Genomic DNA, 11851 nt, shown 5'->3' on the forward strand with positions numbered 1-11851 from the left:
GTCTCCCCACTGCCCGCCTGGCCTCTCCCAGGTCTCCCCACTGCCTGCCTTTCTTCCTTCTTCTTCAGGGAACAGCTTTACTGAGATGTAATTCACATACCATAAAGTTCACCCTTTGAAAGGGTACACTTCAGTGTTTCTAGAGCATCCACAGAGGTGTGCGACCATCTCCTAATTCCAGAACATTCCATTGCCCCCAAAGAAGCCCCGCCCCATCAGCAGTCACTCCCCCCCCCAAGCCACCGGCCCCCACGAGCCTCCTTCCCGTCCGTGGATGAGCCTGTTCTGGACGTGTCACCCACGTGGACTCACACCCTGTGTGGCCTTCCGTGTCTGGTTCCCTCCCTGAGCGTCGTGGGCTCAGTGTCCGTCCCCGGGGCCGCGTGTGCGGGCGCCTCGCTCCTGCTCGCGGCTGATACTCCCGTGTGTGGTGGCCCAGATCTTGTCCGCTTGCCCACTGAGGGACATTTGGGGTGTTCCCACTTTTTGGCCACCTGAACCGTGCTGCCGTGAGCGTGCGTGGGCTTCTGGGTGGACGTGTGTGTGTCTCACCTGCTGCTTGTCACCTCCCAGAACTCAGTCCCAGCCTCCTCTCAGCAGCGGGGTGAGTGCAGAACGGAGGTCTGCTAACCTCTTTCAGACCTAAAGCATTCGTGTTTCCTAATGACCTCGAGGACAGAACCCCCCGTTCTTGGTGCAGCTCGCGGGGCTGAACGGTCAGGCCTGGCCTCGCCCTCTGCAGCAGCCACTTGCGCCCGGCCCCCGCTGCACCTGCTGCGGGTCTCTGCTCCGCTCCCACGTCACCTCCGTGTGGAGCCGCCCTGGCCCTCTGCCCTGTCGCTCCCTCCTCACACAAGCCCCTGCCGCTTCTCTCCGTCCAGAATGACTGGAGCCCCCGAGGGTGGGGAAGGGGGTCCGTCGTGCCCACCGTCCTGTCCTCAGCGGCCACCCGTGCGCCCCTGTCCCCGCAGGTGGCCGAGACGTGCCAGCTGGCTGCCCAGCGGCTCGAGTGGCTGCAGCAGCACCGCGGGGAGCCGGCGCTGGCCGGGCCCTACCTGTCCGTGGACCCTGCTCCTCCAGCCGAAGAGCGCGACGTGGGGCGGCTGCGGGGGGTCCTGCTGGACGAAGCCCGGCCACTCTTTGACCGCTACCGAGCCATGTTCGCCCTGCGGGATGTCGGCGGCGAAGAGGCTGCGTTGGCTCTGGCCGAGGGTGAGTTGGGGCCGGCCGGGGGGGTCCCGGTCAGGGCGCCTGGGTGAGGCTCAGGAGCTGCGCCTGGGAGAGGGAGCAGCAGCGTGACCCGGGGAGCGCGTCCTGGGCCCGGCGCCCGGCACTTCCTCCCCGGCTTTATAAGAGGTGGGCGGGCACCCTTCCCGCCAGTTCCCCGGGGGGAAGCCGAGGCCAGAAAGCCAGAGGGTCGCCTGAGCAGACAGCGGTTGGCGAGCCGCGGAGGTGGGATCTGGTCCCCGGCAGTGTGGCTCCGGCACGCTTAGCCCCTTTCTGTTATCGTGACTTGAGTCACTCTCCTCCCAGCTCCGCAGGCTGCTCTGCAGGCCTCTCTCCGGGCAGTCCGTGGTCCCCTGCACCCCCGTGCCCGGGGCGTGCCCGCAGAGGATTTGGAGCCCTCTCTGCGCTCCCAGAACTTCCTGTCTGGCAGGGAGATGCCTGGTCATCGCCTGGACCCTGGGCCACGGGGTGGGAGTCCCAGGTGGTGCTGGGCAGGAGCACAGCGGGGCTGGGTGGTGCTTGGGAGCAGGGGCCGCAGTCAGGCAGGTGGCCTCGAGCCCTGGCTCGGCCTCAAGGGCCTCTGGTCTTGGGCAGTCACCCCGCCCCTCCCGGCGGGGGATCCCCATCAGTGTAAAGCATGACCTGTCTGTGGAGTGGGGGGAGGGTGCTCAGGACTGTCCCCTCATTAAACACGCGATAGCGTAACACAGAGGCCCGAGGAGAGGTGGGCGCAGCTGGAAGGGGACCCTGGGCCCAGAAAGGCCACACCTGCCCCATCTGGCCTTGCGGAGGGCAGCACTGTGTTCCCAGTGCCTGTTGGCGGGGAGCCTATTAGCAGCCCGTGCTCCAGCTTCTCCTGCCCCTCTGGCTGCAGGTCCCTCCCTTTGAGCAGCACTGACCACTGGAAACGGGGAACCCCCTTTCCACCTGCTCCCTCTTGCGCTCCGGCGCTCAGCCCCGAGTCCCCCGCCTGCCCCGATGGCACCGCTCGGCCAGTGACCACCCTTGCCCTCCTGCCCGCAGGCCTGCACTGTGGCAGCGCCCTCTTCCGCCATGAGATTGGCTACGTCCTGGGCCAGCTGCAGCATGAGGCGGCCGTGCCCCAGCTGGCAGCGACCCTGGCCCAGCGGGCCGAGAACCCCATGGTGCGGCACGAGTGCGCTGAGGCCCTGGGAGCCATCGCCCGGCCCACCTGCCTGGCCGCCCTGCGGGCCCATGCAGCCGACCCCGAGCGCGTGGTGCGAGAGAGCTGCGAGGTGGCCCTGGACATGTACGAGCATGAGACCGGGTCGGCCTTCCAGTACGCCGATGGGCTGGAGCAGCTACGCGCGCCCCCCTCCTAGAGCCGCCTGTCTGCCTGCCTGCCCTGTAGGACTCGGCATAAGCTGCATATAAACCGAGCTTGTGCGGATCGGGTCTGGCTTCCCCGTCCCCCTGGGGCTGTCTGCTTGGCCTGATCTGGCTGCTTTTGCATCCTGACTCCCCCAGGGCCAGGCTGAGGTGTCCTGTGTCCCTCATGGGGGGCCTGGCACAGGGCTGCAGCACCCGGGTTTCTGGTCACGGTGGTGGGATGTTGGCGTGGGAACGGGGGTCTGAGGGTGCAGGCCAGGGCTATGCTCAGGGAAGTTGGGGTTGCCTTGACCCCGCCTCTTGAGGAACCAGGGGAGCCCGGAAAGGCGCTGTGGGCAAACCCAAGCCCTTGGGCCTGGCCAGGGGCTGGGGCTTCCAAGGGCTGCCCCTGGGGCCTCTGACTCCCTAGCCCGGGACTAGGCAGGGTGGGAAGGTTGTTAGGGGCTTGGGGGCTGGGGAGGGACAAGCAGACCCCGGGGTCCAAATGGACTATTAAATTATTTTTGCCAAGCCATGACTCTCAGACTATGTTGGGGGCTCTGCAGGGCTGCTCTCAAGGAACATCTCAGGGAGGGGGCCGGGGTGTTTGAAGAGCTCCAGGCCCATGCCCTGGTTTCATCTCTGGCCAGCCCACTCCCAGCCTGGCCTTCCCCACACCCTCATTCTCACCCAGCCCCTATTGGGGTTTAGTGGTATGGCTAGGAGCCCAGGCTGTGGGTTCCCATCCCAGCTACCCGCCTCATTCTCCACGTGCAGCCTTCCACACCCTGTTTTACGGCCATAAAATAGGCGTAACCATAGAACCTAATCTCACGTGGGACACATTCCACCTGCTGCGGTCTGCCGGCCAACAACATCCCTGCCCGGTCACATGAGGGCATAGATGCCCAGAGTGGGAGTCCTTGGGCGCTGTGACTGTGAGCTGGTTCTGCCACGCTGATGCCTTCTCCTCCTGGCCCTTCTGATACCAGGCACGCGAGGTCTCCACCCTAAGCAAGTCCTCTCTCCATGGGCATCCTACAATTCGATTCAGTTCTGATGCTCACTACCGAGTTCACGCGGACCCCCCGGGTCCCCTCCTCACTGCTGATGATTTGCTTGCATAGCTCCCAGAGCTCAGGAAAGCACTTGACTTGCCTGTTTCTTAAAAAGGATGTCACGAGCAATCAGATGAGGGGTCCTGGGTGCAGGGGCTTCTTCCCGTGGAGTTTGGGGCACAACCCCCTCTGCCACGTGGATGCGTTCACCTGCCCTGGAACTTTCTGAGTCCCTTGGTTAGGGATTTTGTGGAGACCCCGTGTGCAGGCAAGGTTGGTTCAATAGGTGGCCATTGGTGATTCTCCCCCAGGGCCGAGGGTGTGGCTGAAAGTCCCTCCTTCCTCAGCCCCCAGCCCCATCCTGAAGCCACCTGTGAGCCCGCAGTCCCAGGCCTCGTTGGCGAGCCCAAGTGTGGTGGGAAGGCCTTCCTCTTCCTCTGGCCCTTGCCTCTCAGGAAGTTACAGGCTTTTTAAATTTACTTTGTTAAGATTTATTATTTTAGAGAGAGAGCAGGGGGGAGGGGCAGAGAGAGCGTCCCAATCAGACTCTGTGCTAGGTGCGTAGCCTGACACAGGGCTCGATCCCACCCCAAGATCACGACCTGAGCTGAAACCAAGAGTCGGTCACCCAACCGAGCCACCCGGCTCCCCAGGAAGTTACAGACTTTTAAAAGGGGCTGGGGCCCGGGGCCTGGGACACACATTCCCTATTACCTCAGTGTCGCAGGCACCTCATGACTGGCCCACCAGCCACCCTCCCTGCTCTCCTCAGATTTACCTGTCCCCAGCAGCAGAGACCGCGGGAATTTCTTAAAAACAAGCCTTCCTGACCTCACAGCATCCCCAGGTTCTGTCTCCTGCCCACTTTGTGCTTCTCTCTCTCCAGCAAGAGCCCCAGGAAGAGCCAAACCCCGACTGCCTCCCAAGGCTCGCCTTTCCCTCCTACCGGCACCAGCCAGGCTCCGCCCTCCTGTCCCCAGACCTGTCATAGTCTCTGTCCTCCTCCCCCTCGGGCAGTTTCTCACTGGCCCAGCCCCCTCCTTCTCCTGGGAACTTATCATGGGACCAGCCTCCCCTCCCACCTCTCACCCCTCCCCTGGTGCCCAGGCTGGGTCCTCCGGCCTCTTCCCTCCCCAGTCGCTCCCCTCCCGGGCAGCCTCGTCCACTCTCCCCGCCCCCACCCCCGTCTATGGCAGGACGATGCCCACAGTCCTGTCTCCAGCTTGGGCCTCGCCTGATTTCCAGACTCGGGGTCCGGCTGCCCCGCTACGTCTCCACTTAGATATTGGTGAGGCATCCCAAACATAGTGTGTCCTTAGGATTCCTCATGTTACCTCCCAAAGCTGCTCCTCCCGCAGGAAGTGGGAACTATCATTCCAGGGGCTCAGCCTAAAAACATCGGGGTTGAATCAGTTTAAAATCTATCCCAGATCTCTCATTTGCCCGCAGCCACCACCATCGCCTGCCTGGACCCGCCCAATCCCCTCTGCCCCGCCCCCCGCCCCCACCTTCCTTCCCCCAGTCCGTCCTCCCCGCAGCAGCCACCAGAGGGCGCCGGTGAGCACCGGAGCCAGGTCCCTCCCTCCCTGGGGGAAAAGCCCAAGTCCTCCCCAAGGCCCACAAGGCCCTGCACGACCCGCCCCTGCCCTGCCCCTCTCTGTCGCCCACTGTGCTCCAGCCAATCAGGCCTCCTCAATGTTCTTCCAACAGGCCAGGCCCAATCCTGCCCCAGGACTTTCGCATGTGCTGTTTACCTGGAACCTTTTTCCTTCCCCATATGTTTACTCCCTCAATGAAACATTTGCTCTTTTGTTCAAACATCACCTCCTCACTGAGGCTTGCCGGAGCACTTGCACTGACATCATGACCTCCTAATGTTCCTTTATCCTGTTTCCTGCTTTCTTTTTCTCCATAGCATCTATAGTTTCCTGCACACTGTTTTCTCCACTAGAATAAGCACCATGTGAGCAGCGTTTTGTCTGCTTTGTTGTCCATGACATGACAGCGGTGAGGTGCTAAAGGAGCAATCTGGAAAATAAAAACAAAGCCCTAGTCTGTAGCGTTTGCCAGTTCCCATAGTTTAAATCTTGCCACAATGGGGCGCCTGGGTGGCTCAGTCGTTAAGCAGCTGCCTTCGGCTCAGGTCATGATCTCAGGGTCCTGGCATGGAGCCCCGCACCGGGCTCCCTGTTCAGCGGGGAGTCTGCTTCTCTCTCTGCTGCTCCCCACCACTCATGCTCTGTCAAATAAATAAAATCTTAAAATAAATAAGTAAATAAATCTTCCCACCATGGTCCACTCGTGCAGTTGCTGACCATGACTTCTGTAGTCAGCACCCACGGGCTCCTGCACATCACTAAGTGGATCCCCAGCACCGAGACATGCCAGGTAAATATTTGAGGAATGCCCATCCGCAGGGGCACTGCTTAAACAGTGGTGCATTTATACACTAACAGCCAGACCCTCAGAGGGATGGGAAGACCTTCCTGTGTTACAGGAAAGCAGTCCAAGATTGACCTCCAAAACTCGAAGCCGGCGAAGCCGACTGGTGCAATCTCATTTGCATAAATGGAGTTACGTATGTAGATTACACATGGGTGACTTTTTAAAAAAATATCCAAGAATTTACCCAAAGTACTTTCAATCTTATACCTCCCTGTGCTACTTGGAATGTTTCACCATGGTATTTACTTTGACATTTGTTCAGGACAATGACGGTGGCCTCTTCAGAGGGAGCAAATAGCCTGCCCAAGGCGGCTGCTTTACCCGGGGACAGAATTCGCCTGGCCACTCTGTTCTGCTCTTGGCTTTCTCTTGCTTCCTGGGCCAGGCAGAAAGCATAAGGCACTGAGGCAGGTGCACCTGCGTGGCCGGATGTTCCCGTTTTTAAGGGAGGACAGAGCAATTGATTTGACGTCCCATCTCTCATTTAAGAGGTGTGCGCGGGGTGCCTGGGTGGCTCAAGGTCGAGTGTCTGCCTTTGGCTCAGGTCATGGTCTCGGGGATCCAGGAATCGAGCCCAGTGTCTGGCTCCCTGTTCCGCCGAGAGTCTGCTTCTCCCTCTCCATCTGCCCCTCCCCCGCCCTTCATGTGCGCACGCGCTCTCTCTCAAGTTAAGAAGATAAAAAAAAAAAGTGGGCAATTAAAGGGCGCCTGGGTGGCTCAGTTGGTTAAGCAACTGCCTTCGCCTCAGGTCATGATCCTGGAGTCCCGCGATCGAGTCCCGCATCAGGCTCCGTGCTCGGCAGGGAGTCTGCTTCTCCCTCTGACCCTCCACCCTCTCATGCTTTCTCTCTCTCTCAAATAAATAAATAAAAATCTTAAAAAAAAAAAAAGTGGGCAATTAAAAACATAAAAATGCCATGCATAACAAAGAAGTCACTTTTAACAGACCAGCTATTGGTTTAAACATTCGGGTGTTCATTTCACAAATATTTATTGCACACCTACTGTGTGGCGGGCGGTCCCAGGCACAGAGGGCACAGAACGAGATAGTCTCTGGTCTCCTGGAGCTGACGTCCTGATTTTTTTTTTTAAGATTTTTTTTAAGTGATCCCCACACCCAACATGGGGCTTGAACTCATAATACCGAGCTCAAGAGTCACCTGCTCTACTGACTAAGCCAGCCAGGTGCCCCGATATTATTTTTTTATTGTCTTCCTATGTGTTTGAGAGCTGACTCCAGATTGACTTTGCGGTAACCTTGGCTGGCCAGCAAGGACACCATCTCGACCATGTTTTGTGGCTCAGGCTAATACTCACGCAGGGCCTCCCCAGGGGCCAGGCGCTGTGTTGACTCTGGAAGGCTCCCAGGCAGAGTGCCAGGTGTGATTGGCCCCCAGGATGTGCTGGGGGTAAAGAGATAGAGCCAAGGATGCAGGAAGCAGATATGGGAAGCCACACCCAAAAGCAAGACCTGTATACGTCAGGAAACTTGGAATCTTGAACCTACAGACCTGCAACAGACTGATAGCAGGGCAGACATCTGTGCTAAACGCAGACGTCCCACGCCTTCTGTTCTGCGGCTCCTTTACACCTGAGCAAGTCCAAGCTCAAAGTGTCAGCAGCGCCCTGCTCCCTCTAAGCCCTCTGGAGAAGGATCCTCCCTGTCTTCTCCAGCTTCCGGTGTTGCCAGCAATCCTCCGCCTTCCTTGGCTTGTGGACACATCTCTCCAGTGTCTGCCTCGTCCCCACATGGCCTTCCCCTCTTTCTCTATGTCTGTGTCCAGATTCCCCTCTTATAAGCACACCACCCACTGGATGCTGGGCCCACCCCCACTCTGGTATAACCTCGTCCTAACTTGCTGACTGCAGAGACCCTATTTCCAAATAAGGGTCCATTCCCAGGTACTGGGGGATGCCTTTTGGGGGGATGCAATGAAACCCATAACCCTTTGTTATACTTCTGATGTCAGGTTGGGGGTCGGCCCAGCCCCTGCCCCAAGCCAGGCTGAGTGAGAGAGAATTCATCTGGGCTCCTGCTCTGCCTCTTCTCACTGCCCAGGGCAGACCTCAGGAGCGACTTACAGAATGTTTGCCAGGCTGTCACCCCTCTGGACTTGTAGTTTGTCAAAAATAGGAACCTCTGCTTTAAAAAAAAAAAAAAAAAAAATTGGGAGCGCCTTGGTGGTTCAGTCGGTTAAGTGTCTGCCTTTGGCTCAGGTCATGATCCTGGGGTCCTGGAATCAAGTCCTGCATCGGGCTCCCTGCTTAGTGGGGAGCCTGCTTCTCCCTCTGCCCCCCCCCTCGCTTGTGCATGCACTGTCTAAAATAAATAAAAATATTTTTAAAAAAATAAATAAGTGGAACCAGAGAGAGGAAAGTGTTTGTCAAGCAGTGTGGCACGTGAGCCCCAAATTGAAGGGGATGCCAAAAACCTCAGCACATAAGTCAGTAATATTTTCATGCATTTTTTTTCTTTTGAAAAATCGACATGGGGGCATCTGGGTGGCTCAGTCGTTAAGTGTCTGCCTTCGGCTCAGGTCATGATCCCAGAGTCCTGGGATCGAGCCCCGCATTGGGCTCCCTGCTCCGCGGGAAGCCTGCTTCTCCCTCTCCCTCTCCCCGATTGTGTTCCCTCTCTCGCTGTGTCTCTGTCAAATAAATAAATAAAATCTTAAAAAAAATCGACATGTATGTTGAGATCATTGTAGAGCTGCATTGCAGATGTAAGAAATAATCCAGAAGGCCCAGTGCAACCTTCACCCAGTTTCCCAGCAGTAGCTGGGTGCAAAACACACGCAAACCCCTAGCATAATATCATGACCAGAATGTTGGCGCTGAGGTGATACACCCATCTTGTTCAGATTTCTCCAGTGTTACTTGGACTTGGGTATGCATTTTTGTGTATTAAGTTCTGTACCATCTTATCACTGTGTAAGTTTGTGTGTCCATCAGCACAATCATAATACAGAACAGTGCCCACATCACGAGTGTGGCAGGGCTGAATAATGACCCGCCCCCAAAGATACCCGCTCCCTAATCTGTGTGCTATAAAAGGAACTTTGCAGATGGGAGTAAGTTTCAAATCCTGATGTGGGAGTGACCCTGGGTTCCCCAGGGGGCCCGGCGTCCTCACAAGAGGGAGGCAGAGGGTGGGAGTCCCAGAGATAGACCCTGTGCTGCTGGCAGTGAGGATGGAGAGGGAACCGCGGGCCAGGGATGTGGGGCCTCTGGAAGCTGGAAGAGGCAGGGTCGGGTCTCCCTGGGGCCCCAGGAGGGACCACCCCTTCCCACGCCTGGGTGTTACTCCGGAAGACTCATTTCAGATTTCTGACCTCCAGAATGGTGAAATAACAGTTCCGTTGTGCTGAGCTAGTAAGTTTGGCGTGACCCGTTGCAACAGCAGTGGGAAACCACACTCAGGGATCTCCCGTGCTATCCTTTCATAAGCCCCCACATTCCTCCCTCATTAATGAAATATTTTTAAAAATCAAAATTAATGCAAAAAAAAAATCCAAACTTAAGTAAAGACAGGATCCAACTTTGACCTCGCACAAGCCCCCTCCCTGGCCTCAGCCAAATCCCAGCCCTGTCAGACCCCAAGATCAAGGGTCACACGCTCTACCGACTGAGCCAGGCCAGGTGCCCCACTTCATTTGACATTTATTGATTTATTCTGTGCCAAGCACTGCTCTGCACCTTCTTTGTTCAGTAGAATTTTCTACGATAGACATATTCTATGTCTGCATCACTGAGTATGACAGCTACTAGCCAGAGGGGGCTGGGGGCCATGGAGCATTTCAAAGGTGGCCAGTGGGGGGCGCCTGGGTGGATCAGTCGTTAAGCGTCTGCCTTCGGCTCAGGTCATGAGGTCCTGGGACCGAGCCCCGCATCTGGCTCCCTGCTCTGCAGGAAGCCTGCTTCTCCCTCTCCCACTCCCCCTGCTTGTGTTCCTTCTCTCGCTGTCTCTCTGTCAAATAAATAAATAAAATCTTAAAAAAAAAAAAATTAAAAAAATCGGTTCTGTAGCTACACTGGCCACCTTTGTTTCTTTTTTTTTTAATTTATGAGATTAAATTATGGCTGAAGCATGGAGATTAATTTATGAGATTGCAGGCAATCCTCCGCCTTCCTTGGCTTGTGTCCAGATTCCCCTCTTATAAGCACACTGCCCACTGGATGCTGGGCCCACCCCCACTCTGGTATAACCTCGTCCTAACTTGCTGACTGCAGAGACCCTATTTCCAAATAAGGGTCCATTCCCAGACATAGAGAAAGAGGGGAAGGCCACGTGGGGACGAGGCATAAAAAATAATCTCCATGCTTCAGCTCCAGGCAGACTGGAATTTTTTTTTTATGACCGTTTTTACTGAGATACAATTCACATACTATAAAATCCACTCAACGTGTATAATTCACTGGGTTTTAGTGTGTTCAGAGCTATGCAACCATCATCACATCAATTTTAGAACACTCCATCACCCCAGCAAGAAAGTTCCTAGCAGTCATTCCCTATGCCTTTTCGTCCCTCACCCCCAAGCTCCCGGCAACCACCAACTTACTGTCTTTACAGATTTGCCCGGACATTGTGGACATTTCATATAAGCGGGGAAATACAGGACAACACAATGGCCTTTTGTGTCCGGCCTCTGTCACGGGGCATCGTGTTTGCCAGGTTCATCCACGCGGCAGGGCGTTCAGCGCATCACTCTTTTTACCGCCACGCGACATGGCACGACACGGATACACCGCCTTTTGTCCACCCAACCATCCGCTATAGACACCCGGGTTGTTTGTACTTTTTGGTTATTGTGAATAACTCTCTGAACATCCGTGTAAAAATGTTTATGAGGACACGACTTCAGTTCTCTTGGGTAGATGGATAGCTAGGAGAGGAATCGCCAGGTGCTCCGGTAATCCGGCGGGTAACTCTCCGAGGAGCTGCCGGACCGTCCTCCACGGTGGCGGCCCCATTTTCCATCCCACCAGCAACGTAGGGGGCTCAGTTGCTCCGCATCTTCACCAACACGTTCCTGGTTCCGTTTCCTGTTCTGTTCTTTTCTCGTAGCCGCCCTGGCAGGAGTGAAGTGGGAGCTCACTGGTTGTGACTTGCATTTCCCTGATGAGTAATGGTGGTGAGCGACTTTTCGTGAGCTTCTCGGCCAGTCATCTCTTTTCTTTTGGAAAATGTCTGGATCCTCTGCCCATTTAGGGGGTGGGGGGTGGGCAGAGATGATTAGGATCTGGGCCCTGCTTGCAGGGCCTGGACGAGCACTGGGTAGGAGCGCAGTAAATGCTGGTCGACTGAACGAAGGGGCTGCCGCAGGCAGTGGGGTCGGCCCGGCCCAGACATGCACCTGTTGTCGAGCCCATCTGCGCTTATCACGCAGTGTGCCTGCCCTCATGGGGCGTGGGTCTGTCTGCCCTTGAGTGCCCGGCTCTGCGACTGTCCCCTACTAAGAACCGCGTCCTAAACTGAGCAGAGCCATTCCCGCATATCCCACGCAGCTGGGCTCCTCGGGGCCCGGGAGATCCCGCCGGCCTCGGTCGCCCATGGCAACGCGTGGCGCCGCGCTTCCTGTATTGATTCGAATCACCAGCTACGTCACGTCCTCCCGAGATGCCCGACGCGCGCAGGCGCAGTCGTGCAGGGTGGGCGGGTCGGGGCGGGGCCCGGCGAGAGGCCCGGGCGCGAGGGGGCGTGGCGGGGCGGGGCGGCCGCACGCAGCGCGCCGGCGCGGGGGCGTGGCCGGCCGCGGGAGCGCGCGCGGCGGAGGAGGGCTCCGGGAGGCCGC

General features: G+C 57.3%; 1 protein-coding gene across 1 annotated transcript in view; it reads left to right on the forward strand.

The window, feature by feature from the left end:
* DOHH (deoxyhypusine hydroxylase) overlaps positions 1-5032 on the forward strand; it is an 11205-nt gene extending 6173 nt beyond the window's left edge. The window contains exons 4-5 of the mRNA XM_032394919.1: positions 972-1212; positions 2251-5032. Of these exons, the coding sequence (XP_032250810.1) occupies positions 972-1212; positions 2251-2570 (561 nt within the window). The 3' untranslated portion in view covers positions 2571-5032. The remainder of the gene's footprint in view (positions 1-971; positions 1213-2250) is intronic.
* Positions 5033-11851: the final 6819 nt, after the last annotated feature.

Source organism: Phoca vitulina, unplaced genomic scaffold (assembly GCF_004348235.1).
Source record: "Phoca vitulina isolate PV1807 unplaced genomic scaffold, GSC_HSeal_1.0 scaffold81, whole genome shotgun sequence".
In the NCBI taxonomy this organism is placed as follows: Eukaryota; Metazoa; Chordata; class Mammalia; order Carnivora; family Phocidae; genus Phoca; species Phoca vitulina.